A 25,633-nucleotide genomic window follows, 5' to 3' on the forward strand; every position below is an offset into this window, starting at 1 on the left:
ACCACCTCCCGCAGTTTGGTCAAACTCATGCTGATAGCTTCAAGAACACTATCCAACTATCTCGTCCTCTGTTGTCCCCTTCTCCTTGTGCCTTCCATCTTTCCCAACATTAGGGTCTTTTCCAGGGAGTCTTCTCTTCTCATGAGGTGGCCAAAGTATTGGAGCCTCAGCTTCACGATCTGTCCTTCCAGTGAGCACTTGGGGCTGATTTCTACGCGGTTTCCCACTTTGAGGTTTACAACACGTTTTCCTGAAACGTTTTTTTTGACGTGCCTAGATCTAGCCTTAGAATACAGGCCACAGTCTTACATCCACTCTGACAATTTGTCCACATATTGTTTCTTGGTGGAAATGCCCAGTCTCTCAGGTAGATAATAATATCGGAAGGGCATAAAAAGAGCTGGCTCAGGCCAGTGGCTTGTCTGGTCTAACATCCTGTTTTCACAATGGCCAACCAGATACTAGCAAAAGGTTGATGCAGCTGTTCTAGGTCTATTTCTTCCTAAAGCCTTGAAAAAGCAGCCTGGTATTTGCCTCACGTCATTTGCCCCGAAGCTCCAATTTGGATTGCGGAGCTCCTTTTTTAAATGTTATTTGTCCCCCCTCTTTCCTCGCAGGACAAGAGTTCACGACAGCTGGAGTCAAGACTTTTGAGAGGACTGATTTCCAGGATGTTGTTTCTGGCGTGTACCACAATCTGGTCCTCTCAGCAGCTGGTACATCTTTGACCGATGTTCATCTCTTCTGCCGCCAGGCCTGCAGCCAAGATGCTTGCTGTGATGGGTTTATCTTGAGCCAGGTCATACTTGATGGAGGTAACTCTGCTCAGTCTACAGATGTGGAAGGCAAAGTTCATCCTTCCATTTATCCCACTTAATGAGAACATTTTTAAACAAACAAACAAGCAAAACAAAGCATAAATTGTTGGTCTTGTTGATCTCATCTCAAATTGGAGCCAGGTTTTAAAATTTTAAGTGATTAATCTTCACTCATGGCAACTTGTATTTATTAAATGTTATTAAATGATGGAAGTTTGGCATGGAATCAACCTTTTTTGGGGGTGGGGGGTGTAGCTATGTAAAGGGTCTCCTGGTTATTGGAACAGGAGGAATTATAGGGGAAATAAAGGAACTGTTCCCGATCCCAGCAGAGTCTGATCTTTAAAGGTAAAGGTAAAGGTACCCCTGCCCAGCGCCTGCCAACCTAGCAGTTCGAAAGCACCTCTGAGTGCAAGTAGATAAATAGGGACCGCTTACCAGCGGGAAGGTAAACGGCGTTTCCGTGTGCGGCTCTGGCTCGCCAGAGCAGCGATGTCACGCTGGCCACGTGACCCGGAAGTGTCTCCGGACAGCGCTGGCCCCTGGCCTCTTAAGTGAGATGGGCGCACAACCCCAGAGTCTGTCAAGACTGGCCCGTACGGGCAGGGGTACCTTTACCTTTACCTTTACCTTTACCCCTGCCCGTACGGGCCAGTCTTGACAGACTCTGGGGTTGTGCGCCCATCTCACTTAAGAGGCCAGGGGCCAGCGCTGTCCGGAGACACTTCCGGGTCACGTGGCCAGCGTGACATCGCTGCTCTGGCCAGAGCCAGAGCCAGAGCCAGAGCTGCACACGGAAACGCCGTTTACCTTCCTGCTGGTAAGCGGTCCCTATTTATCTACTTGCACCCGGAGGTGCTTTCGAACTGCTAGGTTGGCAGGCGCTGGGATCGAGCAGCGGGAGCGCACCCCTCCGCAGGGATTCGAACCGCCGACCTTTCGATCGGCAAGCCCTAGGCGCTGAGGCTTTAACCCACAGCGCCACCTGCGTCCCTAGTCTGATCTTTATTTACTTGGATAATTTTTATATTTGCTCCCGGGCAAGATAAACAGCAGGCTCCAAGAGCAGCAGTTTGCTGTGATGTATAAACAGGACAGGGACATGGGTGGCGCTGTGGGTTAAACCACAGAGCCTAGGATTTGCCGATCAGATGGTCGGTGGTTCGAATCCCTGTGACGTGGTGAGCTCCCGTTGCTCGGTCCCTGCTCCTGCCAACCTAGCAGTTCGAAAGCATGTCAAAGTGCAAATAGATAAATAGGTACCGCTCTGGCGGGAAGTAAACGGCGTTTCCGTGCGCTGCTGTGGTTCACCAGAAGCGGCTTAGTCATGCTGGCCACATGACCCGGAAGCTGTACGCCAGCTCCCTCAGCCAATAAAGCAAGATGAGCGCCACAACCCCAGAGTCAGTTACGACTGGACCGAATGGTCAGCGGTCCCTTTACCATTACCTTTATAAACAGGACCCTTTTCCAAGACTGGGCCGCTGGTGTCAAAATAACGGTATAATGGCCAAGGCAAGATTGTTCAACAAGGAGGTGCAGCTGCAAACTTACAATTCTTTCCTTGGCTTTCTCCAGGTAGCATCATATGCGGACTGATGAGCTACCCAGACGCATTAATCTGCAACGTTAATAGCTGGGATGCAAGCTTGACGCGTGAACGAGGCGATTCCTGCCAAAAAGTAAAGTACAATACTGGGAAGACGCAGTATGCATTCAGTTTGGGAGGCCAAGTTCTCACAGGGTGTAAGTATGCCAGTCTTATACTGCACTGTTGTTCTTGTTTGCTACTCAGATGTAGGAATGGGCAGTGTAAATATAATATATCCCTCCTCTGTCTTATTCAAGCAGTGTTCATGTATGGCAGGTATGGGGAGCCATTTGTAGCTCGAGAACCACCATCACTTCTGGGCAACTTTTGAGGGGCCACATGACAGCGCTGTTCAGGGCCAGAGGCAAACGGCGTTGGAGGGACGAATGCACATTTTGCCTTTGTACATCAGGAGACTTTTGTGCACCGTTCTCTGCCATCCATCCAGGCAAGGAGGAGGCAGACTCAAGAGTCCAGGGATGTCTTCCAGCAGAAATGCTCAAGAAGGATGCTAAAAAGGGCGAGTGAGGGGTGTGGCTTGTGGGGAGTCCCAAATGTCACATAGAGAGGTTTCTGGGCCTGAGGTTCCTCACCCATGATATATTATTATTTATTAAATTTGTATACTGCCCTATACCCATAAATCTCAGGGCGGTTCACAACATAAAATCATACTATAAAGATCAATGCAAAGTAGGTACAGCGGAACCTCAGGTTATGTACCATCCTCCTTATGAATGCTTTGGGTAACAAGCTCCACTAACCTTGAAGTAGATGCTCCCAGGTGTGAATTTTGCCCCAGGATGAGAGTGGAAGTCGCACTCCGGTGGCGCGGTGGCAGTGGGAGGCCCCATTAGCGAAAGCGCGCCTCATGTTAAGAACGGTTTCGGGTTAAGAATGGACCTCTGGAATGAATTAAGTTCGTAACCGGAAGTACCTCTGTAGTTATTTTACGAAGAGGGGACTAAAGATGTGCAGAAATCGTTTGACCCCTGTGGCCAGCACTAAGACGCAGGTGATAGTTGTAAGCAGAAATAAAGAGTGTTTCCTTCCTTCGTCAGCTTCCGAGCCAACAGAAAAAGCCAACCGTCCCTTCTCCAGCTTTCAGCGTGTTTATCTATGGAGAGGTAAGCAGTTTGCTGCCCATCCCCCTCTTTCTTTTTCTGATAGTCTGAAAGGAATATTGCGTATGCTTATTCCGCTAGAACATGGTCAATTCGTGGGACTCGCAACAAAATATTGCCATCTGGGGTGCTCCTGTCCCAGATTCCAGTCCCTATGTATGCCATCCCATTCCACATCTCCCCAGGTTTTCCATCCCACCCCAATACACAACCGGCATTCCACCGCCACTGAGCATGCTCAGTTCTCATTGGGCTATCAGCTCAGTAACATCTTGGAGGACAATCGCCTCATGAAAGTGTCTCAAACTGAGTCTCGTCTCATTCTAGATTCTGACATGATGACCCGAGTGAGGTCCAGCTCATGTGATGGCGCTGTCTCTCCGACTGAGCCACAGCTTTCAGGTATGCCAACGTACACCAAGGGAAACGGATTGTGTGTTTGAGTTAGCACCAGACTTTTCAAAATAATATACCTCAATCTCAGTGTTCGGCTTGGGGGTGGGGGGATTTAACCAGGAGTGGATAAAATGGGCCCATTTCCCCTGCAAGTGTCAGGCGTTCAGCCTACACTTGAGTAGGACCCTGGCAGAGACACATGCCCGACTGGCATGTTCCCTCATTCCTGGTCGATCGGGAGCTTCATAAGCTTTCTTCAGCCCGAACATCACAGCAACTGATGCCAACAGACACTGGCATGCTTAGAGATCCACAGAGTTTGTGCACCTTGCGTGACAGACCTCAGCCACTCAGCATTTTGGCTAATCTACTTTATTTACATATAAACACACAGAGAGAACTGCAACATGGCTTTCTCTCTTTCTAGCATCAGACAGCAAAGAGAAAAAGAGCAAAGGACAATAGTCCCACTTCACAGAACACAGTAACACAAACATCCTGTCTCCATCACTTCCCACTCTGTGGAGTCAAAATATACATCGCCATGTGATAGACAACAATCCCATGACTGCAATCATAGATCAGGAATTCTAGCAGCAAGTACAGAACATATACTAAAATATCAGTGTGCCAATCCACTCTTGAGAACCAGACAGTGACAAACTCATCAGCAGCCAGGCTGAGACACTAATGCCCAACAAATAAGTAAAGAAATATGTTCAAAACAGTCGGTGCCAGCCATATTTTTGAAAGAACTGAGTTCCATAACTGAGGCACCACCACTGAGAAGACCTTCTCTCGAGTTGGCGCACAGCAAATAGCAGATGGCTACAATATTGCCACGGAGGCCTCCTCCACAGTTCTCACTGCAACTGCTTTTTAACCATTTTTCTCAGTGTTTAGTCCAGTTATACCCAAGGTTGTCAATATTCTAGAACTCCCTGGGGGAAGACTTTCCTGTTCCAAGAGGCATTGGGTCTGGAAGGCTGATTATTTCTCTGACTTGGTCTATTGTTTTACTCTCTTAAAGTTTTATCAGGGTACTTTTTAATTCCTTTCCCTGAAATTTTGAGATGCGTGGTTTTATTATAATTCCTGCGACTTATTCTTGTTAGCTGCTTTGAGCACAGAATATGGAAAGATGGGGTATAGATATATCTATCTATATATAGCCACTGCTTCCTCCCCCCTCTAAAAAAATGTTTAGGAGCACTCTCACTTTGACTCAAGAAAACCACCATTTTATACTTCAAATTGGGAAAAATAAATACAGTAAATGTACAAAAGTATAAAGATTCACAAAATGTTTAGAGGTATGCGCCCCCCTGTGTCCCCCCAGAAAAAAGCACTGCGTATAGCTATATACTGTATATAAAAGCACCTATCTACTGCCATACTACCCTGGTCATGTCCAATCCTGTCTGATCTCAGAAGCTAAGCTGGGTCAGGCCCGGTTAGTACTTGGATTAAAAGCAGCTTCCACTAATATGGTGGACTGCAGGTGTTTTGAAATACAACTTCCATCAGCCCTGGCCAGCTGCATTAAAGCATCTCTTCTGCTTTTTCTCTTTGGGCTCATTAGCTTCTGCAAGGGAACTCTTTTCTCTGATGGAGAGCAGCCAAATCCTGATCGACCACAATCGTTCCCTACCATCCCAAGAGTACTGGCTCTTCAAGCCCAGATATTCAGCGGAGCAGGCTCTTCACTGGTGTCTTGCACGTAAGAAATCTTAGATCATGGGGCTAGTCATTCGCAAAACCACTCCCGACATGAGGAGGGGGGGGAGTTGCGGGCTCACACCCCGCCCACATCCTCACGTGGGCTGGGAGTCAGCCCCGCGGGACTTAGGGAATTCCCGTCATCAATATTCATGAGTTTCACCACCAGCCAATCAACGGGTGTAGGGGGCGGGCTTAGAAGGGGGCAATTTAAGGTCGGGGCAGCCCCAGCTCGCCCCTTTTCTCTCCTTTAGCAGCGGCGGTTTCCCACCCACCCACCCTCTAGGTTTGCATTGGACTTTGCTATGGGCTTCGGCTGGTCGTCGCAAGGGGCCTGGTAGGAATTTTTCCATTTGGCTAATTGGCTGTATTTGGAGGCCACTTGGTTTTTTCGCCTACCTCGTAGCAAAACGTCACAATTCTCTCGGTTTTGGCGGTTAGGCATTGGCAGGGGAATTATTATGCAAATGAGTCGGGGGGGAGGAACGCCATCACCTCCCCCAAATGCTGAAGGGTAGTTCGTTAAAGGACTCCGGGGGCGTCGCCTCGTCCGAAACCTACGGAGGCTAGGGCCTAAAGCGCGCTCCCGAGCGGTAACCCCTCGGGGAGTACCTACGGATGTGCATCTCGGGGGCTCCCCCTGTTGGTGCTTAACCCTTCACGGTTTTATACCGATAGTCGGATAGGGCCAATGCCTAAAGCCAATACCGCTCTTACCTGTAATCAATAAAGTTGTGGCCATTTTCCGCCCATTAGCCTTAACTCTGGTGTCCAGTGTCTTTATTTACCATCTTTGTGGGAAAGGGTGGGTATTGCCACGCAAACGACGTATTCAGTGGTGGTTCCATGTTTGGGGAGCTCTTGGGCAATGCACCATTCAACTGCTGCTGTTGCCAGCTGCTGCTCCTTTGCTTCTTAAGAACATAAGAGCCCTGATGCAGCAGGACACCTTGTCCAGCCTCCTGTTCTCACAGTGGCCGTCTAGATGCCTGCAGGAAGCCCTCAAGTGTAACCCGAGTGCAGCAGAGCTTTTCTCCACCTGTGATTTCTCCACACTGAGGTCCAGCTCTGAGGGCCTTCTGGCGGTTCCCTCCCTGTGAGAAGTGAGGTTACAGGGAACCAGGCAGAGGGCCTTCTCGGTAGTGGCACCCGCCCTGTGGAATGCCCTCCCTTCAGATGTCAAGGAAATAAATAACTATCTGACTTTTAGAAGACATCTGAAGGCAGCCCTCTTTAGGGAAGTTTTTAATGTTTGAAGTTTTATTGTGTTTTTAATATTCTGTGGCTGGGGAGGCCTGGCCAGATGGGTGGAGTATAAGTAATAAATTATAATTAATAATTTTATGATTCTTGGCAATACTGCTTCCAGGAGTGGAGGTAGAAAATAGCCATTGTGGAAATTTTGAGAGATGCTTTCTTTTGGCCTAAAAAGAGAGAAGAAGATGTTTTCTTTCCCTGGTTGGGTATGGGAGAAGGAAAAGCAGCAAGAGATTGAATTTGGGGAAGGGAACCTCCTGAGAATTTGGGACCTCTACATTATGAGATAGTAAGACTCAGTGGGATGAGGAATATGGGAGTTGTAGCAAAGGTGGAGCATAGGATGTCCAAAAGCTGTGTCCCATTTTAGCCATACTCAGAGCAGACCCATTGAAATTAATGGACATGACTAACTTGGGTCCATTTATTTCAGTGGCTCTGCTCTCAGTACAACCTACTGAGGGGTCCTTATCTCTTCTAGGTTGTGTAGAAGATGAGTTCTGCCAGCTGGTGGACATGCACAATGACACAACTGGAACGCACTTCCCCTGCACCCTCTATCCAGCAGCCCAATTTTGTGACAATTTCATTAACAACGTCCCTGAGAACTGCAACATTGTGTTGCCTCGGAAGCCGCACCTTTTGTATCAGAAGACAGGTGAGTTAAAAGCAGGTGTCTCTCTCACCTGTTATTGCAGTGGAGGAACGAATCCTACAAATAGTAAGGAATTGTATCTAGGAAAGGATCTGAGGGTGAAGCTGTAGGCAACTGCTGAGCTGGAAGCAGGAGCCTAGGAGGTCAGGGCCAAGGGTCAGAGCCAGGAAGAAAAGCTAAGCATAAACATGTCATGGACTGGTTGGTCACAGAGGAATGGTGGGAGGAACCAGCTGGAGAACCCCCAAGGGAAGAAGGCTCAGGGCCCGGGAATTGGTGGTGGGATGACAATGAGTGGTTAGAGGGAGAACGCTGGGAAAAGATGTTGGAAGCTGAAGAGGTAACAGGGCTTAGTGAGCTGGGAGATTCTGTGGCAGACAGAAGTTCAGAATCAGAGGCAGCAGCTGAAGCAGGGGAGGAGGGAGGCCAAGAGGCAGAGATGAATCCGACTGATGAAGAGGCAAGGGTGTCTCCCCCTCCTGCCGCAATAAGCTTCCCTTCACCCTCGTCTCCCAGGACAGGCAAGGCATAAAATGGAGCAAAGACAGACACACGGGTGCAGTCTCCAGTTTCTTGGGGGGAAAAACTTTGGAGAGGAGGAGACATGGACAGTTGTAGGGAGGCAGGGACTTCTGGTCACATGCCAGTTGCTTCATGGGGGCAAGACCTACCAGAGATGAGTTACTGTGCTCATTAGGCCCGCCATTCCTGTTAAGATCCTGTTTTGCTATTAAAGAGTTAACAACAACTTGCTCGGTGTGATTTATTGCTGGTTTGCTCCTGTCACAGAACACGCTGAAGCCAGAAAAGGCTTTTCATGCCCAGGGAAGTCCTAGCCTAAAGCGAAAGCTTTCCTGTTGTGGAAAATCAGTGGTCACAACATGGCTCAGGCCTGTTCGTGTCCCCCTAGCTGTGGGTGGGACACAACCCCTACAATGGCTCCAGCCCCTGTAGCACAGTGCAAGTACCTGCTCAAAGAGACCAGTGGGAACTGGAGCAAGCTTCAAACTAGGAGCTTTCAATATTTTTAAAATTGTGAATGTTGTTGTTTGTTTTGCAGTCTCTCTGGAAGGCGCCATAAAGAACTTTTACACCCGCCTACCATTCTGTAGAGTATCAGGAATCTCTGTGAGCAACAAGATAGATGTGTCTGGAAAAACTGTATCAAACGGGTATGAATGTTTCATCTTTGCTTTGGAATGCGAGGCTCTTTGCAACTTCATCTGAGCAATTTAAGATTTGTCCTGTATAGGCAGGAGACTAAAATCAGAGGACTAAGGCCTCAGAGCCCCTTACCAGGACCAGACGGAGTATCTCCTGCATGCACCAAGCCACTTCTGTGTAGACCTACTTCCTTCCTGCTTAAATTAACCCCATCTTCTAGACCACAGGTGGGATTACTCTGTTCCCACTCCATGTCAGTTTTACATGCGCTTATTCATAAGTTTCTTCCATCCTGTTTTTGCATAAATCTGTGAAAATCTATATCTATCTATCTATCTATCTATCTATCTATCTATCTATCATCTACCTATCATCTATCTATCTATCATCATCTATCTATCATCTATCTATCTATCTATCTATCTATCATCTATCTATCATCTATCTATCTATCTATCTATCTATCTATCTATCTATCTATCTATCTATCTATCATCTATCTATCTATATCTATCTATCTATCATCATCTATCTATCATCTGTCTATCTATCTATCTATCTATCTATCTATCTATCTATCATCTATCTATCATCTATCTATCTATCTATCTATCTATCTATCTATCTATCATCTATCTATCTATATCTATCTATCTATCATCATCTATCTATCATCTATCTATCATCATCTATCATCTATCTATATCTATCTATCTATCTATCTATCTATCTATCTATCTATCTATCATCTATCTATCTATCTATCTATCTATCTATCTATCATCTATCTATCATCTATCTATCTATCTATCTATCTATCTATCTATCTATCTATCATCTATCTATCTATCATCTATCTATCTATCTATCTATCTATCTATCTATCTATCTATCATCTAATCTATCATCTATCTATCTATCATCTATCTATCTATCTATCTATCTATCATCTATCTAGAATCATAGAATTGGAAGAGACCACAAGGGCCATCGAGTCCAACCCCCTGCCAAGCAGGAAACACCATCAGAGCACTCCTGACATATGGTTGTCAAGCCTCTGCTTAAAGACCTCCAAAGAAGGAGATTCCACCACACTCCTTGGCAGCAAATTCCACTGTCGAACAGCTCTTACTGTCAGGAAGTTCTTCCTAATGTTTAGGTGGAATCTTCTTTCTTGTAGTTTGGATCCATTGCTCCGTGTCTGCTTCTCTGGAGCAGCAGAAAACAACCTTTCTCCCTCCTCTATGTGACATCCTTTTATATATTTGAACATGGCTATCATATCACCCCTTAACCTCCTCTTCTCCAGGCTAAACATGCCCAGCTCCCTTAGCCGTTCCTCATAAGGCATCGTTTCCAGGCCTTTGACCATTTTGGTTGCCCTCCTCTGGACACATTCCAGTTTGTCAGTGTCCTTCTTGAACTGTGGTGCCCAGAACTGGACACAGTACTCCAGGTGAGGTCTGACCAGAGCAGAATACAGTGGCACTATTACTATCATCTATCATCTATCTATCAATTTCCTCACAACAACCCTGTGAAGTAAATTAGGCTGAGAGATTAAGGTCACCCAATGAGCTTCATGGCTGAGTGGGGATTCGAACTCTGGTCTCCCAGGTCCTAGTCCAACACACTAACCATTATACAGCCAGTGCAGACTTCTGAGCACTGGAATGATGTGCTGGAGATTGTCTGTCCCCACCAACAGTCCAGCTGCAGTTCAGTTTTCATCACTCAGCTCAAAGTGACATCCTGTCACCCCTTAGGTATCCTATGCCTCCTTTCCTTAGAGTAAGGCCCACTGGACACAGTAAATATACATTGGATCATGCTGTTAGTCAAGTACAGAAGTGAATCATGGCTCACAACTTAGTTGTGAAATGATCTCAGTTTTTGTGTTTCAAATACTTTCTGTCTTTCCTGCAGGTTTTTCGACTGTGAGCATCTCTGCGACGCTGATCCTTGTTGCTTGGGCTTTGGATTTTTAAATGCTTCCCAAGGAACAGGTGTGTGTGTGTGTGTGTGTGTGTGTGTGTCCCTGCAAACCTATAAGCGGTGGGTTATCTTATTTCACAGGGAAAATAAAAGATGATCTGGCCATCTTGTGTAGGATTTCCCACCAAACTGACAACTATCCCTTCCCTCACAGAAGCTGAGCTGCAAACTGCTTTCTTCCCTGAGTGACAAAACCTTCTGAGCCTGCCACACCAGCTCAGCCAATCAGAGCCAGATGCTTTTCTGCCAGAAGTGCTGTGTAATGCAGATTTATTTACATGTGTGATCTCCCACATCTGAAAGACACAGAGGGAGGCAGTAAATTCGAAAAACGCTAATAAAACATCCCTTTGAAATAGTCAATATTTCTCAAATGTTCGCCCATTATTTTTTCTGAACCTGATTTCTGGACCTCATCCCAAATCAGCAGGAGCCAGCACAATGAGTCATTTTAGCACAATGAAGCTTTCCCCCATCCCTTCCTGTGCCTCCATGCACCCTCAAATAAGCTCTGGGGAGGTCAGGACAACCCCCCAGAACAGCAAATGGTGGGAGGGGATAGGAGATTGTTCCATTGGCAAGCAGAAATGTTTGCACTGTCAGAACAATCGTAAGAATGCAACATTGAATTCCACCCATCTGTAGAAAAGGGGGCCGCCATTAATGCATATTCGTTCCCCTTGCAGGAGGCAAGGTCATGTGCTTGGTTCTGAACAGTTTGGGAATCCAAACATGCAGTGATGAACTAAGAAGCGACTGGCAGCTTTCAGACTGCATATCTGTAGAAACAGAAACCAGGGTCCATCCCTTTGGTTGGTATCAAAGAACAGGTGAGTCGCAGCGTGAACACTGTAATATTTTATATATACAGTCAAACCTTGGTTGTCGAACGTAATTTGTTCCGGAGGCCCGTTTGGCTTCTGAAATGTTTGACAACCAAACATTGGTTGCAGGAGCTTCCTGCATTTAGCGGAAGCTGCGTCGGATGTTCGGCTTCCAAAAAACATTCGAAAACTGGAGCATTTACCGTATTTTTTGCTCCACAAGATGCACTCCCCCCCCTAAAAAGTAAGGGGAAATGTCTGTGCATCTTATGGAGCAAATGTGTGGTCAATCGCTGGCTCCTTTTCTGGCCCCAGCTCCTTGCCCAGGCCTCCATTGTTGAATGTTCTGCAGACGGAGGCTGTTTGTTTCCCCAGCGACATGTGACTAGATTATCTGTCTGGAAACTGTAGAAAGTGCTCCCTTTCCTTTCCTAAAGAAGCTGCAAAACTGTGAGTTGAACCCTGTAAAAACAGGATTTTTCCCCTTTGCAGAGAATCTCAACAACTTTGAGCTGATCCTAAAAAAAAAGGGGCTTTCCCCCTTTGCAAAAAAAGCTGCACAACTGTGAGCTGATACCCCCAAAAATGGGGCTTTCCCCCTTTCCTCCTCTAAAAACTAGGTGTATCTTATGGTCAGGTGCATCTTATGGAGCGAAAAATATGGCATTTCCGGGTTTTCAGCGTTTGGGAGCCTAAACATTCCAAAACGGAGGCATTCAGGATCTGAGGTTTGACTGTAATATTACGTAGTGGGGTATAAGCCGCGTTAGGGGTGAGGTGTAATGCTTCTTCTGGGGTAGTTTGCCCCCCTTTGGTCCCCACCCTGCACTCACCTGTGGCTCCTAGAAGCTGTCAGCATGCGCCAGCAGCCACACCCTGGAAAAGAGCTTTGGCTGGCTGGCTAAACCAGGTGAGGGTAGCTAAAACCTTTTGGCGAGTTAGGGACTTCCGCTGCATGCAAAGACAGGCTCTGGCGAATTGAGAGGACCAGACCAATAGTGGGTCCAACGGTCAAGAAGGCAATTTCTGCAAATGTTGTAAAGGGGAGTGAGGGGCAGATGGGACTTGTCAATTTGGGAAGGCAGCCCAGGAAGGAGGAGGAAAACTCTAATGCTAAACCTCCTTTGCCTTGTGGGACATCTTTGGGAGAAGAAAAGGCTAAGGAGTGAGTGAACCCTACACAAATCCAGAGTGGAGTCCCTTTGGTGGTTGATTGGCACCTTGTACGCCTCCTTCTGGCAACTGCTACAGCCAAGCTGGTGTGAAATGTATTGCTTTGCTTTCCTTTGGACCACATCAGCGAGGCCGAGAAAGGGGTCTTGTCATCTGGGCAGCCCAGGACATCCATGCTCACCCCTGGAGGTGCACTTCATTGCCTCTCGAGACAACAGATGGACCCTAGCAACAAGTGTAATAATAATAATAATAATAATAATAATAATAATAATAATAATAATGATGATGATGATGATGATGATGATGTGGGTTAAACCACAGAGCCTAGGACTTTTGGGCTACAACTTGGGCTACAACTTCCATCATCCCTGACCATTGACTGTGCTGGCTGAGGTTGTTGCTCAAAACATATGGAAGGAACTACGTTTGGGAAGGCTGATGTACTCATGCACAAATACACACCTCCCCCCCAAAAAACCCCCAACCTGAAAATTGCTTCCATTTAATCACACCAGGAATTCAATGAGATGTGCCACCTCACCCGGCTTTCGAGTGTGGTCTGCCCTGCCCATTTCTGCATCAAAAGATTTCATTCATATTGTCTGATGCACATGTGTAAGCGATTATTTGTTTAACGCAGAGACAGCAAAGCTTCCCTTTGTATAGCTTAATATCCCAAAGGTGTAGGCAATCTGGAATGTAAAGAAGTTAATTTTTTTTTGTAGCTGAACTCCACTGAACTTTTGAGCCTTTTTATAGAGTGGGGCAGATAATTAGAACCCAGCTCGCAGATGATGGCTTTTTCTGTAGGCGCCCATATTTCAGCCTAAAACAGTGTTTATATTTTATTCATCTTCTCACTGACCCTTAAACTATATTGAGCAGCGAAACTCTGTTCTGTATAACTAGCTGACCACAGTGGCATCCTGTATGGGTGGGTGGAGTTTCTTGAGATTTCCTTTCAAGCAAATCTGGCTTTTGTTTACTCAAAGAAACGGAGAAGCAGGAATGGAAAATGTTGCCTATTTATGTATTTATTTTTTAACCTATGCTATCACCCTGTATGGTTCTTTATAGTACAACGCTAGCAAAACAACAACAACAACCACTGCAGTTATGTCCACACTGTGCATTTAAAGCACCCCAAATAATCCCGGGAACTGTAATTTGTTAAGGGTGCTGGGAATTGTAGCTCTGCGAGGGGCAAACTACTGTTACGGGAATTCTTCGGGGAAAGCCGTGTGCAATATGTAGCCTGAAGAATCTATATTTTAGTGATGAGGGATGTTGCAAAGGAAACAGAGGAGGGTGAGTGGCAGCAGTATCAGAGGATAAAGTAAAGATAAAGGGACCCCTGACCATTAGATCCAGTCACGGCCGACTCTGGGGTTGCGGCGCTCATCTCGCTTTATTGGCTGAGGGAGCCAGTGTACAGCTTCCAGGTCATGTGGCCAGCATGACTAAGCTGCTTCTGGCGAACCAGAGCAGCGCACAGAAACGCCGTTTACCTTCCCGCCAGAGCGGTACCTATTTATCTACTTTCACTTTGATGTGCTTTCGAACTGCTAGGTTGGCAGGAGCAGGGACCGAGCAATGGGAGCTCACCCCATCGCGGGGATTTGAACCACCGACCTTCTGATCGGCAAGTCCTAGGCTCTGTGGTTAAATCCACTGGCAGTACCACCCAAGCTGAGGTCAGCTGTGGCAGGACCTGCATGCACAGCGCTGAATGCAAACCTGCCAGCTGAACATGGAAGAAAGCCCACAAGGGGGCTGAATAAACCTTCTGTATGTCAGCTGGGTTGAGAAGCACCTTGCAGGCTTTAATATATGGCTGCATTTGATGATGAGCACATAATGTCAGCCTGGCATGTACACTACGGACTGGGCTGTAGCATAAATATGCATAGAATAGGTTTTACCGCACAAAGTTACTGTAAATAAGACCTGTCCAATCAGCTCCTGCATATGTTGTTGCATCAATTCCTTCTTCCAAATACCATTGACTTTTGCTCGCATTATGGTAAAAAGGTAAAGGGCCCCTGAATGGTTAAGTTCGGTCAAAGGTGACTATGGGGTTGCGGCGCTCATCTCGCTTTTCAGGCTGAGGGAGCCGGCGTTTGTCCACAGACAGCTTTCCGGGTCATGTGGCCAGCATGACTAAACCGCTTCTGGTGCAATGGAACACCGTGACAGAAGCCAGAGTGCACAGAAATACCGTTTACCTTCCCACCACAGTGGTACCGATTTATCTACTTGCACTGGTGTGCTTTAGAACTGCTAGGTTGGCAGGAGCTGGGACAGAGCAACGGGAGCTCACTCCATCGTGCAGATTCGAACCGCTGACCTTCCAATCGGCAAGCCCAAGAGGCTCAGTGGTTTAGACCACAGCGCCACCTGCAGTATGCATCCCCTAATGAGTGTTTTGGTCTCTTTGCCTCACTCAGATGTGAGCGTTGTCTTTGGCGGACGCAGCAATAGAAAGGCATTCTGCTCACTTTATTTTTAACCAATAATCGGACAGAAGGACTTTGCCACGTCCCATTGATTTAAGTGCTCCAAGATTATAATAATTATTTTTTGCAAATACATTTATAATGTTTAATGGCTTCTTTCCTCCTCCAACAGCTAAAGTCCCCACTGTCTGTCCACCTGTTGTTCTACCAAGAAGTCAAGAAAATGGTAAGGAGAAAACAAGAACACCATAGAAATAATGAAGCATCTCTGACCTTTAGTTCTTCCTCTTTTCAATATTGCTGGCCCTCCATTTTTTTGTTTGTTCCGAACCTAAGAATGCTGGTTTTCCCCACAGTCTTCATGACGTTTAATACAGCTTTTTCAGACAGCCAAAATGATCAAGGGGTTTCCCTTATAAAGAATGCTTACAATGTTTGGGGCTTTTTAGCTTAGGGAAGAAAGAAAAAAGATGAGCTGGGTGAAGAGGAAGAATGATAAGAGATGGCTAAAATTAGGTATCATGTGGAAAAAGTGGTCGAAGAGACTCTTGTCCATTCTTCCATAATACTACAACCCAGTGAGCCTGATGGTTGACAGATTTAGGACAGGTAAAAGGAGATAGATCTTCACACGTGGTTCCATAGTTAAACTACAGAATTCACACTTACAAGCTGTGGTGATGGCCGCCATCTTGGATAGTTTTAAAAGGGAAGTAGGCAAATTTGGGGAGGACAAGGCCTTCAGCTGTTGCTAGCCACGGTGGCTAAGTACTATATTATCTGAATGCCAGTTGGTGGAAACCCTAGATCTTATGCTCCAATTCTGCTAGAGGGCTTCCCCACAAGAAACCGTGGGAACAGAATGCCTGGCTAGACTAGGTGGGACTTTGGCAGACCCTCCAAGTGTCCCTATTTCCCAGGGATGTCCCTGATTTAGAGAAGCTGTCCCGGTTTCTGATTTGATCCCGGAATGTCCCTCTTTCCCTTAGAATGTCCCTATTTTCATTGGAGAAATGTAGGAGGGTATGGAGTTATCCGACCCCCGAGCCATCTAAAGGCAATACTGTACAGTGGTACCTTGGTTTTCGAACGCCCCGGAACTTGTACGTTTCGGCTACTGAACGATCAAAAACCAGGAGTGAGTGTTCCAGTTTTTGAACATTCTTTTGGAAGCCGAATGTCCGACAGGGCTTACACGGCTTCTGGTTGGCTGCAGGAGCTTCCTGCAGCCAATCAGAAGCTTCACTTTGGAAGTCAAATGTTTTAGAAGTCTAACAGACTTCCAGAACGGATTCCATTTGACTTCTGAGGTACAACTGTATAGGGAAGGGTTTTGTTTCTGTTTTTTAAAAAAGTTTATTTATTTATTTATTTATTTTTTTGTATGTTGGAAGCTGCCCAGAGTGCCTGGGGCAACCCAGTAGGATGTGTGGGGTATAAATACAGTGGTACCTCGGGTTAAGAACTTAATTTGTTCTGGAGGTCCATTCTTAACCTGAAACTGTTCATAACCTGAGGTACCACTTTAGCTAATGGGGCCTCCCACTGCTGCCGTGCCACCGCCATGCAATTTCTGTTCTCATCCTGAAGCAAAGTTCTTAACTCGAGGTACTATTTCTGGGTTAGCGGAGTCTGTAACCTGAAGCATCGTTAACCCGAAGTGTCTGTAACCCGAGGTACCACTGTAGTAAAATTATCATTAAAGAATGGAATGCCCCAATTTTTATCGGAGAAATGTTGGAGGGTATGTTTTGGTCTGCTCCAGGAGGGCTTTCTCCCCGTGGTTTTTATGAGGAACTTCACTTTCAAGCCAGAATAGGCCACCTCTCATCTCTGACACACTAATTTGGGCTCTATGGGAACTTGACTGAATCTTTCCTTAGACCTCGGAGGGGGGACTTGTGGCGCTCCAGTTGTGAACAGACTACAACTCCCACCGTCTCTCACTTTGGCCATGTTGGCTGGGGCTTATGGGAGCTGGAGTCTGACAGGACCTGGAGGGCTATCCCTACTTTAGACACCCTTTTGAAGCGTGCGCCGAAGTAATTCAGCTGAGATTGTTCAGGTATATAACCTCAAATAGGCTGTGGGTATGTGGTGTAACTGGGCTTGTAAGTACCTATTTCGGAAAGGGAGGCTCTGCCCTATATATAAGCAGCCTATTTTAAAATGGAGATAAACATCTGGTGCTCTCGCTTTCCCCTGCGCCCGATGTCCTGTGCCACAACAGGCACCACCCAAGGAATGCAGAAGGCTTCCATTTCACATCTGATAGCTTCTCCGTGCCATGAAATAACAGCTTTGTGTGCAGAGAAAAGTAGTACTCCCAGGGGCAAGATTATAGTTATTATACAAGAAGAGTTTTGTGGGTGTGGGTGTGCGGGGGAATAGCACATAGTGTAGTCTGCCCTTTCCACCTAGACTGACTGGCAAAAACATGTGTGCAGGGCGCATTCTTGAAATAAATGTAATTCGGTTTGAATTTGTCCTAAATCTTAAGGCAGCCCTGTTCAGGGAAGTTTTTAATCTGTGATATTTTAGTGTATTTTTGGTTTTTATGGAAGCCGCCCAGAGTGGCTGGGGAAACCCAGCCAGATGGGCGGGGTACAAATAATAAATTATTATTATTATTATTATTATTATTATTATTATTATTATTATTAAGAAAAGAAAAGAAAAGAAAAGAAAAACAACCCACACATTTTGAACAGCACACAATCATTTGTGCAGCATGGAAAAGTACCTTTCCGAGTATTCAGAAAGCACATGTTAGTGGGAAACGCTGGCATTTCTGGATTTGGGGAATGATGATTTCACACTGAAGTCCTGGATAGACTCTTGTTGTTGTTGTTTAGTTGTTTAGTCGTTTAGTCGTGTCCGACTCTTCGTGACCCCCTGGGCCATAGCACGCCAGGCACTCCTGTCTTCCACTGCCTCCCACAGTTTAGTCAAACTCATGCTGGTAGCTTCGAGAACACTATCCAACCATCTCGTCCTCTGTTGTCCCCTTCTCCTTGTGCCCTCCATCTTTCCCAACATCAGGGTCTTTTCCAGGGAGTCTTCTCATCTCATGATGTGGCCAAAGTATTGGAGCCTCAGCTTCATGATCTGCCCTTCCAGTGAGCACTCAGGGCTGATTTCCTTAAGAATGGATAGGTTTGATCTTCTTGCAGTCTTGGAGAGTCTCCTCCAGCACCGTAAGTCCCATATAACTCATGACCCAACCCGACTGTGCTCTTGATACACTTCCTGCATTCCAGCACAAATAACATATGGAAAGCAGTAACCATCTTCACGGAATGCCTGTAATTTAACAATAAAAGTTACAGGCATCGTTGGACGCTGAAGGCTACAATTATGCGACGAAAGCAGCTACTGAAATGTGGACGGGTTGGCACAGTCTGGTTTGAGTATAATAGGGAAATTTCTCAGCGACATGGAAGCTGTGTAGAGTTGAGGCACCTGCAGGGATGCTGTAGAAAGTCCCTTCGTCGTGGTCACGTCAGGCACTAACCAATTGACCTGGGGTAGGATGGTGTGTAGAGACACCTGTCCCACCCAGAGGAAAAAGCAATGCCAGAAAGTTAAGGACATGTTGTTGTTTAGTCGTTTAGTCCTGGATAGACACTTGTTGTTGTTGTTGTTGTTTAGTCGTTTAGTTGTGTCCGACTCTTTGTGACCCAGTGGACCAGAGCACGCCAGGCACTCCTGTCTTTCACTGCCTCCCGCAGTTTAGTCAAACTCATGCTGGTAGCTTTGAGAACACTGTACAACCATCTCGTCCTCTGTCGTCCCCTTCTCCTTGTGCCCTCCATCTCTCCTAACATCAGGGTATTTTCCAGGGAGTCTTCTCTTCTCATGAGGTGGCCAAAGTCTTGGAGCCTCAGCTTCAGGATCTGTCCTTCCAGTGAGCACTCAGGGCTGATTTCCTTCAGAATGGATAGGTTTGATCTTCTTGCAGTCCATGGGACTCTCAAGAGTCCCCTCCAGCACCATAATTCAAAAGCATCAATTCTTCGGTGATCAGCCTTATTTGGAAGAGCCTTTTGGGTCATGTCAATGGCCCATTTAGTCCAGCATCCTGTTCTCACTGCGGCCAACCAGATGCCCGTGTGAAACCAGCAAGCAGGATCGGAGCATAAGATCACTATACCTTCCTGTGGTTTCCAGCAACTGGTATTCCGAAGCATTGCTGCATCCAGTCATAGACGCAGAACAGAGCCACCTTAGCTAGTGGCCATCGATAGACTGTCCAATCCCCTTTTAAAGCCATCTAAGTTGGTGGTGATCACTTCCTCCTGTGGCAGAGAGTTCCGTAGTCTAACAATGAGTTGTGCGAAGAAGTACTTTTTAAAATCTGTTCTGAATCTTCCAAATTACCTTAGGCTTTCTTTCTTTCTCTCTCTCTCCAAGACACTGTGGTTGTAAATTTCTCTGTATGGTCTTGCAGTGATGCCACACTGCATTAAAGGTAAAGGTAAAGGGACCCCTGACCATTAGGTCCAGTCGCAGATGACTCTGGGGTTGCGGCGCTGATCTCGCTCTATAGGCCGAGGGATCTGGCGTTTGTCCACAGACAGCTTCTGGGTCATGGGGCCAGCATGTCTAAGACGCTGCTGGCGAAACCAAAGCAGCGCATGGAAACACCATTTACCTTCCCGCCAGAGCGGTACCTATTTATCCACTTGCACTTTGATGTGGTTTCAAACTGCTAGGTTGGCAGCAGCTGGGACCGAGCAATGGGAGCTCATCCCGTCACGGGGATTCGAACCACCGACTTTCCAATCGGAAAGCCCTAGGCTCAGTGGTTTAGACCACAGCGCCATGGCTTAGTGGGGTGTTAATAGGCAGGTGACTATAGGGGATCTTGGGGACACTTCTCTTCAGTCCTTTTCACTCCCACACTCTGAACCAAGGCTTGGGGTTAAGCTCTCTCCTGTAACCATGAGCTAAAGAATCAGGGTTCGAACAACACGACTGGTTTGGCTTAGGTGAGTGTCATACGGCAGGTAGTATGCTAGGGAGAAAGGTTCAGACTGTCTTCCCATTATTCTGCAGCAGTTCTATTTGTAGGGAGCTTTTGTTGAATTTTCTGTGTGCTCAGACATGCAATACCCTACCTTTAGCATGACATGGTATTACAGTTCAGTTCAGATAAAACATTGCCGCTCGCTTCCGCTGGTAGCAGAATCTGGTTTTGAGTTTTCTGCTAAATGGGACTGGTAGTTTTCTTTAGATCCATATGAAATGTGAACGATACAACTGAGTGGGACTGAATGTGGCCCTCCAAGCCTTTCTCTCTGGCCCCTGAAATGCTCCTCATGCTACACCCCCCTCCCCAAGCCATATCCTTCCCTGGTTCTGCTTTGCAACTTCCTAGAGTGTTTCTGCCCAGCTGGAATGTGCCCTCGAACTCTGCTTCATTCTTCCTTAGATGGAAGTCAGAGGGGTGTGTGGATGGGTGTAGAAACTGGCTTACAGTACAAAGATTTATATTCATTGCTTTGCCTGCTTTTGCCTCTTGTCCAACTCACCAGTGACATTTGCCCACTCCTCCTCCCAGGAAGACTCCCCAGGAGGCAATGTGCGAAATGGTTGCCTACTTGTGAGTTGGATTGCAGTTGGATCTTCCCTGTGCCACGGCTATTTCAAAGCACCCTGGCCTTTCTGCTCATTTGCAAAGTCTGCATTAAGACTCCTGCCCTTTCATAGAAGGTGGTCTCTGATGTGTCGAAAAGCAAATAATAAGACTCATTTCTTCATGGTAAAACAGACTCAAGTGGGCCCAAACGTACTGTTCTGGCCATGTTGTCATCGACAAGTTGAGTCACAAAGAATTATTCCCGATTAACATGCCTGAAGGCAATTTTTTTGCCTCTGTAGCCGTAATATTGTGGTACATGGGGTTTCATGACTTGCTCAAGTTTGCTGATTGAGTCAGTAGACGTGATCGTGAATGGGAACACTATTGTAATGAATGCATCTGAAAACCATCAAGGAAACCAGACAATTTGGCTCACAATGGAATCCAGACAAAGCCTATTCTTTTTCTAAAGAGCATAACTAGTCATTTTCAGCTTTGTGTCTGGACCTAGACATACCACTTCCACCGCTTTGGAACGCAGTTGCTGACTGCAGAAAATTTATGTGTAATTATACTTTAAAAACATGTTGCTTACATTCATGCTGCCGAAAAGCTTCCCCTTTTTGTTGTTTTCAAGGCAAAAGAGGAATGCATGAATTGCAGTATTATTATTTTTTAAAACCCAATGTGTACCTTTGAAATGGCCAATTCTGCAAAAGTTCACTCTGGAAATAAAACATTGGGACTAAGCATCGTACAGTGGTACCTCAGGTTACATACGCTTCAGGTTACATATGCTTCAGGTTACAGACTCCGCTAACCCAGAAATAGTGCTTCAGGTTAAGAACTTTGCTTCAGGATGAGAACAGAAATCGTGCAGCGGCTGCGTGGCGGCAGCAGGAGGCCCCATTAGCTAAAGTGGTGCTTCAGGTTGAGAACAGTTTCAGGTTAATAACGGACCTCCGGAACAAATTAAGGTACCACTGTATAAGATAAGCATTGTGTGAGATACTTCCCTATATGCTTAGGGGATCCTTTATTATGTTACTCTTAAAAGTGTTTGTAAGGTAAATTAAGTAGTTTTCCCTTCAGCGACCTTGATGCACTGAATAGCTCTTGTGAATGCCCTGGCAAATCCAGAACACAGTCCATAAAAGCTTATTGAACCAGGAATAAAAGGGTCTTGAGTCTAAGTATTATCTCTGCATAATGAGAAAGCTCTATCCGGTGTGTGTTTACTTCAGGGGTAACCAATGCGGTGCCCTCCAGATGTTTTTGGACTCCCTGTGATCAAGGATGATGGGTGCTATATTTGGGCAACATCTGGAGGGAGCCATGTTGGCTGTTCCTAATTTACTGTGTTGCCCAGCTGAGCCACAGAATAGTTCCATTATTAGATCAAAGCCAGAGTCGGGCAAAGGGATCCTTTTATCATCTAAATATTTGACCACTGGGATACTTGAAGTTGCTCTATGTTGTTCTGGAAAATAACAATTAATACTTTGTGGAATTTTACTCTTCTGCATTTTGATTCCTAGTGATTTTGGACAACTGGCAGCGTGTGGACAGGGCCTCAGTTCTCATCGATCCCTCCATTTCAAAAATTGACATTCTGCACATCAGCAGAGATGGTTCCAGTGATTTTGCCACCTTCCGGGACTTTTGCCTTTCAGGTGAGAAGCTTCCTATTAATCCCATTGTTTTTTCTCTGTCCTTTTCCAATGGCTTTCCAAATATACGTGATTTCACTTAAGCGGGTGGTGCTTCAGAAAGTCATTGCCTGTACCTTTGGCACTAACAGGTCCAGCACTTCTGGGACAATTCAATAGGATATTTACAGAGGTGATTGAATCTTTTTAAAAAAGTGAGAGGGACGTAGATGAACTGTTTCAAACTGGATCTGCTAATTAATCAACAGAGGAGGCAAAATAAGTTGCTGAATTGTGCAACTTTTTAAAAGCACAATAAAGTTCCCTCAAGTTCTATTTGCTTTGTCTCCTGCCACTTCCTTTATAGGAGTCTTACATTGCCCTCCTTTTGTTCAAAGGTTTTGTGGTCTACAAGGCAGATAAACGTTACTGAGAACCTTCCTTAGTTTTGCAGTGCTTTTCTGTGTATGAACAAATAAAGTCTTGCCTGAATATCTAACAGATGGGGCGAATCGCTGTGTTTTCTACAGCCCAAATCTCCGTGAGGAACTAGGCCTTAGTTCTTGATTCAGCTTTTTGAGCCTGCTTCTTAGTGTTATTTAGGGTTTTTGCTTATAAAAAAAACCACACACACACACACCAAAAAACAGCAACCCCAAACCAGACTCAGCTGAATCTTATTGTCTGCTTGTCTGAGGATGAAAATGGTAATATCTGTAGAGCAGCAGGGTCAGTTTGGAAGTCCCCTCATTTCAAGCGTACTTTTCAGCCCAAATATTTTGCTCCTTTTGGGTTGATCTCTGAAAAAATTACTCTGCACATTTGCAGCATAGGCTGGCTGTGGATGCCATGGATTGGTCAATGCTTGTGATGTCACGAAAGCACAACCACCAATTCTTGAAGCAGTTTTTTTTTAAAAAAAGAAAAGAAAAAAGTTTTGGGTGTTGTTTTTTTCAAGGGGGGGGGGGATAATGAGTGCATGCACAAATAGACATATGCATGACTTGTTAACAGGTGAGTGCAAAATCATATTCGAAAACCACTCCCTAACTTGATTGTGTTCTTCCTTTTCCCTTTATCCCATCAATCTGTCTATAAATTTCTTTACTTGTCTTCATCCAGCTGTCCGTATATTTTCCTTCCTTCATTTGCTTCTCCATCTTTCTCTGGGTTTTAACCTTTAAAGCCCTATATGGCCTAGGACCCTCGTACCTACGGGACTGCCTCTCCTGGTATGTCCCACAGAGGACCTTACAGTCTTCAAATAAAAACATCTTGGAGATCCCGGGCCACAGGGAGGTTAGGCTGGCCTCAACCAGAGCCAGGGCTTTTTCGGCTGCGGCCCCAATCTGGTGGAACGCTGTGTCACAAGAGACTAGGGCCTTGTGAGACTTGACATCTTTCTGCAGGGCCTGCAAGATGGAGCTGTTCTGCGTGGCCTTTGGCCAAGGCATAGTCTGATCCCCTCTCTCCTTCTGTAATCCTCATAGAACTCTAACCCAATGGTTGCCATTAATTTGATTCTGAATTGATTTTCGAGTGTATTTTAATTAATTGACTGTGTGATTTTATGTACACTGTGCTATTTTTACTTGTTGTTAGCCGCTCTGAGCCCGGCTTTGGCTGGGGAGGGCGGGATACAATTAAAATAATTATTATTATTATTTTCTTTTTGGTAAGACACTATGATTGAGCCATTGGCGGAGGAGATCTGCTGAGGGCCTAATTCCTTGGACTATACCTGCAGAAATGTCTCGCGCTCAGCAAGAGTGCTTTGTTCATTAACTTCAGTCAGTGCCGGCCCAAGACATTTTGACCCCTGAGGCAAAGATGGCATCCCCCTCCCTGCCAGGGAAGAAGGGTTGAGCAATGTTCTATATTGGGACCTCCTGCCCCTGTAGCTCCTGCTGCCTGAGGCGGCCACCTCACATTGCCTCATAAGTGGGCCAACCCTGTCTTCTTTGATCCTTACTCCACCTTCACAAATGGTTTCCCAAGTACGGGGCCCTTCCTTGGCAGATGCCCAACCTTGGGTGGTGCCAACTCCAGCCATATTCTCCATTCATTTACCTATATATCATGATATCTCTCCTCATCGGTCTATCAAAATAGCTTTGTGCTTCTCATTGCTTATCTGTCTGTCCATCCACCCACCTAACTCACAGACCTTTTCTCTCGTTCTCAACAGCCTGCTCCAAGGACAAGTCATGCTTGGTGACTACTCTTGAACCACAGCCTTCAGTGATGCGATGCATGTTTTACCCAGAAACACAGACTTGCACACTTGGCCTTGAAGGCCCCCACTGTCGACTTTTACTAAAGGAGCCAGCTACCTATATTTATCGCAGGCAAGGTAAGCCTGTGGCAGAAGGGCCAGAGGAAGAAGGCATGTGTTTTCTTATTTGCCTACATTGGCAGAGTGGGTGCAGGTGGCACTGTGGTCTAAACCACTGAGCTTCTTGGGCTTGCCAGTCAGAAGGTCAGCAGTTCGAATCCCCATGACAGAGTGAGCTCCCGTTGCTCTGTCCCAGCTCCTGCTAACCTAGCAGTTCAAAAGCACACCGGTGCAAGTAGATAAATAGGTACCACTCCAGCGGGAAGGTAAATGGTGCGCTCTGGCTTCCATCACGGTGTTCCGTTGTACCAGAAGTGGTCTAGTCCTGCTGGCCACATAATCTGGAAAGCTGTCTGTGGACAAATGCCAGCTCCCTCGGCTTGAACGTGAGATGAACACCGCAACCCCATAGTCACCTTTGACTTGACTTAACCATCCAGGGGTCCTTTACCTTTTAATAGCAGAGTATTTGACAGAAGTACACCAGCGTGACTGTCAATGACCTTGCCAAAAGGGGTCAATATTAGGTTCAGGTAGGAGGGAATATTCTGGTCTGCAAACCTGTTACTCTTAGTTATGCAAGGTGGCAAATGAGAGCGAGGGTATCAGCCGCCAATATCCCATGCTGCCTCTTCCACACTCCAGGCTCCATTTTCTCTTCCCCATTTCCCTTTTTCTTTCTTTCAACATTGCATTAGAAGTGGCTTTCTGCTGCCCCACCTTCTCCCTGCCTCAGTGTAGGAAAGGGCTCGGGGGTCCTTCCTCAGAGTGAGGCATCCTGGGTGAGGTGGCCAATGAAGTGCTTGTACCACCTTCACAGTTTGCTGTAGTTGCTATTTAAAAAACAACAGCTCATTCATGGTAGCTCTGTTGGGAGAACATGAGATTCT

At 46.2% G+C, this 25,633-nt stretch overlaps 1 protein-coding gene across 1 annotated transcript in view; it reads left to right on the plus strand.

The window, feature by feature from the left end:
• TG (thyroglobulin) overlaps nucleotides 1-25,633 on the plus strand; it is a 192,593-nt gene that overhangs the window by 69,734 nt on the left and 97,226 nt on the right. The window contains exons 23-34 of the mRNA XM_079982822.1: nucleotides 618-815; nucleotides 2,397-2,564; nucleotides 3,471-3,536; nucleotides 3,861-3,935; nucleotides 5,512-5,649; nucleotides 7,387-7,563; nucleotides 8,621-8,732; nucleotides 10,651-10,730; nucleotides 11,406-11,549; nucleotides 15,348-15,401; nucleotides 22,298-22,432; nucleotides 24,597-24,761. Of these exons, the coding sequence (XP_079838948.1) occupies nucleotides 618-815; nucleotides 2,397-2,564; nucleotides 3,471-3,536; nucleotides 3,861-3,935; nucleotides 5,512-5,649; nucleotides 7,387-7,563; nucleotides 8,621-8,732; nucleotides 10,651-10,730; nucleotides 11,406-11,549; nucleotides 15,348-15,401; nucleotides 22,298-22,432; nucleotides 24,597-24,761 (1,512 nt within the window). The remainder of the gene's footprint in view (nucleotides 1-617; nucleotides 816-2,396; nucleotides 2,565-3,470; nucleotides 3,537-3,860; nucleotides 3,936-5,511; nucleotides 5,650-7,386; nucleotides 7,564-8,620; nucleotides 8,733-10,650; nucleotides 10,731-11,405; nucleotides 11,550-15,347; nucleotides 15,402-22,297; nucleotides 22,433-24,596; nucleotides 24,762-25,633) is intronic.

The sequence above is a fragment of the Podarcis cretensis genome (genome assembly GCF_951804945.1).
Source record: "Podarcis cretensis genome assembly, chromosome: 7".
In the NCBI taxonomy this organism is placed as follows: Eukaryota; Metazoa; Chordata; class Lepidosauria; order Squamata; family Lacertidae; genus Podarcis; species Podarcis cretensis.